The 6000-nt window shown below is 36.0% G+C and overlaps 1 protein-coding gene across 1 annotated transcript in view; it reads left to right on the forward strand.

The window, feature by feature from the left end:
- LOC122792232 (lysophospholipid acyltransferase 2-like) overlaps positions 1 to 965 on the forward strand; it is a 751818-nt gene extending 750853 nt beyond the window's left edge. Inside the window, exon 13 of the mRNA XM_044059980.1 lies at positions 199 to 965. Within this exon, the coding sequence (XP_043915915.1) occupies positions 199 to 310 (112 nt within the window). The 3' untranslated portion in view covers positions 311 to 965. The remainder of the gene's footprint in view (positions 1 to 198) is intronic.
- The last annotated feature ends 5035 nt before the right edge of the window (positions 966 to 6000 follow it).

Below are 6000 nucleotides of genomic sequence, written 5' to 3' on the forward strand. Positions count from 1 at the left end.
CCAAGACTTACAACTTATTTTTAAGGCTGCAAGAGAGATCTGCTATTATCTATATGTAAGAGATTATGGGACAGTGGGGGAGAAAGATGAAATTGTAGATGTATGTTGTTAATTGGAGGGACAGACTATTTCATTCTGATGTAAGTGTGGCTTCCTGTCAGTGTTCATTTCTGTCTCCATTTTGTCTGTTCCCTGCAGAACCTGGTTCTTCGGCTTCCACATTGCTGCATTTTTGCTGATCCTAGTGCTGCCAAGGTGGAAAAAGCAAACATCAAACAGTCCCCAAGTACAGTCAGGTGACCTCAGGTGAACCAAGCAGGAAAATCTAAACGCATCTGTAGCAATGGAGGAAAATTATGGTTTCATCTATGGCATTGTTGGTGACTGTTATGATGGGACATATTTGTTTGTTAAGACTTTCTTAAAAAGTATGACTGGAAAATATGGACCTGGGCTTGACACTACAGTTAAGAAGAGCCAGCTTGATCATTGCATTAAGTGCCCCAGCTGAGCATGAAACTCATAAAATGCTGCTTGGCACTAGAAAAAAAAAAAAAATGTGATTGGTGTTGTAATTTGCATTCCTGTTAGCACATAATGTGAGTGTGACATTGCTTTGCTATGGCATATGCAAACAAACGGTTAAAATTCATGCACTAACAATGAAGTTTCATTTGTAAATCAGGAATCCTGCAGTCTCAGCCATTCAGTGTTAGCAGCACTGTGTCTTAAATTCTGCACGTAGCCGGCCTCTAATGCATGTTTAACTAAAATGTTTAACTTTTGGACAGCATAATATTGATACTTACAGATGTATTTTTTTTAGTAAACAAAGAAACTTGAAAAGAAGGAAACAATTTAACTTACATACCACTTCAGGAATCATTTGATTTGTTTGTGTGTGTACAGTATATGGTACTGCATTATCCATTAATACCCTATTGTTTGGACTGAAAAAATGCTCAAATCTCATATATATGTGTATATGCATGCATGCATATATATATATATATATATATATATATATATATATATATATATATATATATATATATATATATATATTATTTATATAATATTTAACAATACTGTTTTTGTATATACATGCATGGATGTGTGTGAATGTGGTTATGTCCAGGAGTTTGCTGCTCGTATAGCCTTATATGCTACCTGGATAAAAGTGAAGAGTTTACTCTAAATATTGCAGCATTTATATACTTTGTGCTTACTGTGGTGAAGCTTCTGATACCTTGTTTACATTCAGCAGTTGAGTTTCCAGTATCTTTTTACTTGCTCTGAGTCTGCTTAAAGTAAACCACTTGCTACAGGGACTAGTCATAAGCACATTTTAGGATCATAGGATCATAGGAGGTTAGTAGGCTATTGGGCCTGAGGCCCTTATAAGCCTAGCCAAGAGTTTAAATTAATCACCCCTGCCAAGTCTCGAACACAGGACCACTTTTAATTTATGCAGCTGTGAAATGCCAGGCTGCTCTTCCCATAATTTTTTCTGCCGCCAAGAAAAGACTTTTTGAGTACTTTGTTTTGCAGTATAGCTATTTATTATAAATGCCATTTAACTTCTTGAAATCATGCAGGTGAAGAGGGGGTGGAGGGAGAGTGGAAGGAATTTGAAAGTTTTAACAGTACAATATATTTAAAAAGTGATATTTAGACAGATTGGATAGTTGTCTCTACTAGATATCTAGGAGTTCTTCATCTCTCCCTCTGCTGTTGCTGTCCAGATTTTGATAAGTATGAAGTAACTATCAGCTTTGTGTCCTTTTTAAGCTACCCACACACAGAATCCCACAGTGAACCTGGAACAGCAGTGAGCAATGGGTGCATCCTGCCCACTATCTGTAACGTTACGTCTGCAGAAATTGTCCACGAGTGTGATGTGAATAGCACTACATAGTTCAGGTAGTTAATTATCTGAAAATCAAGTCCACCACTCACACAGAAAGCAAGGTGATGCAGCAGTGATGTTCATTGTGTTTAGTTGTCCAAGAATTTCTATATTTTTTTGACTGATGACATCAGACAAAAATACATTGAGCAGAATGCATATACTAACTAATAAAGTCTCACAGTTTTCAATGTTGTAAAAAGTGTCTGCATGTACTGATGTATACATTCCTTAAATATTAAAGTCTTTCCATGCTTGCATCATTAATAACGGTCATTACAATTGTCTCAAATTAATTTATCCAACATGTATGACATGTAATGTGTGTGGGTGTATGTATGTTTTGTCTATCTATTTGAAAGAGATCTATGTGTATAATGGAATTTTAAATAGATATATAATATATGTTTATCCAGCATGTATAATACGTAATGTATTTGGATGCATGTATCTTTTATATTTATATACATACAGAATCTTTCTTTGAAGTGGCTTTTTGAGCCAAAGTGAAAAAGCTGGTACAGTTGACTGAAAATCAGCTGACTGAAAAGTACCAGTAAAAAGCTGTGTTTTTTTTTTGTTTACGTTTCATAATTGCAAATGTAACATATTGATTTACATTTACAGTTATTGTTGGCGATGATTTCAGTGGCAATTAGTGGTAATCTCCGGTGAGTTTGTGTTTCAATCACACCCACCGGCGATTATTCATTATAAACTCATTGTATATATCTATCTACATATATATATTTTTTGACGTTTGGTAACCAGGAAAATCTGTCTGGGCAACAAACCCATTTTCAGCAGAGGCCTGGGGAGAAAGGCTCCAATACAAAAAATAAAATATAGAATATAATACATACAGTATGAAATATAAAGTATAAGATTTTAAATAAAATGTGATCAATAAATAATATGTAGCATGGAAATTGAAAACAAAAGTAATAACAAAAGCCAGGCTACATTTACACATGGGTGTCCTTACAAGCATAATTAATAAAATTATTTTAGTGTAATAGTGAATCAGAGCTGAATAGCAGCATTTATCCATGAGAGACATTACATGCATAGATCTCTTGCAGCAATTATATAAAGAAGCATTAAAGGTTGCGATTGCTGAATACATTAAACTAGCAAAGTTCAAAGATGAAGGGTGGCAAATTAATATGACTGTAAGAAGATTATTCAATGTTATAGTATAGCAGGGGGATATTAGCTGAGTAGGTGGGTAAATAGTTGTTGAGTTATTCGATGTTGAGAGAAGGAGGTTGAGTGAAGGAATGTGAGGGGGGTAGGAGTGAAGAGGAGACTAAGAGCTGGTGGAGTAGATAAGTGAAGAATATAAAGGGGGTTAATGATGGGGGACAGGGGAGTGAAGAGGTATAAAAAAAGGGCTAGTAAGGGGATTATTTCAGTGAAATAAGTTATAGCTAAGAATTAAGGTGTGTGACTAGAGAATAGGAGAGAGAAGAGAAGAATGTAGGGGGAATATAGGAGGAAGATGGCAGGAAGTGGAAATGTGTACTAGGGTACTTTGGCACAATGGCAACTACACGAGTTGAGAAGGAAATTTTTAAGTGTGAACTTGAATTTCTTAAGGCTTGGTATGGGTCTGATATCCATATGCAGAGCATTCCATAGTTTGGCAACATGATAGGAATGTAAACATTGCCCAGCTTTTATGTGGTCTATATAGAGTTAAAAGTTGTTTATCTTCAGGTCAGAGGACCCTAGTAGGTATGTAGCTTTGGAAGATAGAATTTAAATCAGGACAGTTTTCAGGTTTATATAAAATTTTGTGAGCAAATGTTAGTTGAAGGTAGTTTAGATGATGTGGGAATTTGGGCCAGGTAAGTGAACTGAGGGCAATACAATGGTGTTTGTAGTAAGATACACCTGTAAGAAATTTTGCAATTTTATTATAGCAGGATTCAAGCATATTTTTTAGTGTATTCTGGGGATGTGTTAGTACGAGGACACCATATATTAAAGAGGGAAGAAGGTAGACTGTGGCCAAGGCTGTTTTGGTGGTTGTGTTAATAAAGTTTTTATGGTGATAGATCATCCCTAGTTTGCAGTGTTTTTTTGATGGCATTGTTTATATGTAGGATAAATGATATACGGTGCAGCTCGAACAGGAAAAACTTTTATTAAAGAGCAAAACAATCCATTAGGTTAAGCACTTTCATCTGTTCATATACAGACTTCCTCAGAACCAAATAACCCATCTCTAACACAGTTTATATATCCAGTCTGGCTTAACCTAATGGATTGTTTTGTTCTTTAATAAACGTTTTTTCCTGTTCGAGCTGCACCATATATCATTTATCCTGCACCAGGTATTGGAGTTTCAGTTTGTCGGTTCAACAGTCGCATTGTTTATATGTAGATCAAAGGTAAGTTTATTATCAATAGATATATGTAATAATTTGGCATGTGAACTACTTCTATTTTTATATTATTTAGTAACTGTATTTTAAAGTCAGTTGACAGAGTCTTAGGTATAAATAGTAGGAGTTTTGTTTTATTGGATTGAGTAATAATTGTGTGCTCTTGAGCCAGGATTCTGTGGAGCAGAAGGCTGCTTGGGTTATTTGCCTAAGATGTGCTATGTTATAAGAGGAGGAGATGATGATAGAGTCATTGGTGTATTGGATCAAGGAGCTTTGACAGGAAGCAGAGTAATGATTATTTGTGAGGGTATTGCAGAGGAGGGGTCCGAGAATGGATCCTTGTAGCACACCTGTTTTGTTAGTAAGACATTGTGAGAGACAGTCTTGCCATTTTACAGATTGTTGTCTATCTGTTAAATAGCTGTTAAACCACTGTTGAGAGGGTAGAGAGAGCCCTGGAGAAGATAGTTGTTGTAAGAGTTTGGGGTGTGAGACTGTATTGAAAGCCGTAGCGAGATCAAGGAATATTGCTGAGGTACATTGGCCAGAGTCTCTTGCTTTGTTGATTTTATCCATGAAAGAAATTCGTGTCATTGTTGTACTATGTGCAGGTCTGAAGCCATCTTGGGTTGGTGTAAGCAATTTGATGATGATAACGTGTTAAAGAACTTGTTTATGTATGCATTTTTCTAAATTTTTTGAAAGAGGAGATAGGATGGCAATGGGTCAGTAGTTAATTAATTAATTAGATTTCCCTCCTATGTGTAGAGGGGTTATGATAGATCTTTTCCAGAGGGATGAGACATGGAATTATGTGATGGACTTGATGAGAATACTAAAAGGGAATGCAATAGCATCAGTAGTAAGTTTCAAGTATTCAGAAGGTAGGTTGTCATCAGAGGGTGAGCAGGGTTTTAAATTGTATAGCAGTTTGCATCTATGGTTAGTGGGTACAGGAGGCAGAGAGAGGAGGGGAAGGGGAGAGTGTGTTGTAGAGATGTTTTTGAGGGGGAGGGAAGACATTGTGGTTTGATTAGAGAGTGCTTGGGAGAGAGGTTGTCTGCAATTGCTGATAGAGTTAAGAGTCATGGATTTAGTGGGATCTTTGAGTAAGCAAGCTATGCTATCTATAAAATGGGTGTTAAATGTTTCTGCAGTTTGGGGTGGAGACTTATCTGTGGCTGGAGCTGGATTTTCCTTGGAAAATGGGGTGAGTAGTGATGAGACAGTACTCCAAAACCTTTTCGGATTGTTTTTGTGATCAGATAACTGTTGTGAGAAGAACTGTTTTTTGTCATTATTTATACATTTTTTTAGCTTGGTTATGTAATTGTTTGTATTTTTGTAGATTAAAATCATTTTTGCCATTCCCTTCAAACTTTGCTTCTGATTACTAGTATTTTTTTTGTGGACTTAGGCAGGATGCATGATTGATTTTTGTCCTTTTGGTTTGAAGTGGAGCTAGGCTGTTAATGGTGTTGAAAAATAGTTTGTTAAAGTGTCTGACTGCATCATCTAAGGGTACTGTTTTTAGTGTGTACCAGTTTAAGGAATTTAATATGTAAACAAGTTGCTGATTAAAGTTAGATAAGTTGCGGGATGTTTTGTAGTTTGTATTTTGGTGTTAGGATGGTTGACCTGTAAGTACATGTGGGTAAGTGTATTTATTGGGGTCTGTGACTAGGTCCAGTTCAGGAT

Source organism: Protopterus annectens, chromosome 1.part2 (genome assembly GCF_019279795.1).
Source record: "Protopterus annectens isolate FY-2018-M chromosome 1.part2, PAN1.0, whole genome shotgun sequence".
Lineage (NCBI taxonomy): Eukaryota > Metazoa > Chordata > Ceratodontiformes > Protopteridae > Protopterus > Protopterus annectens.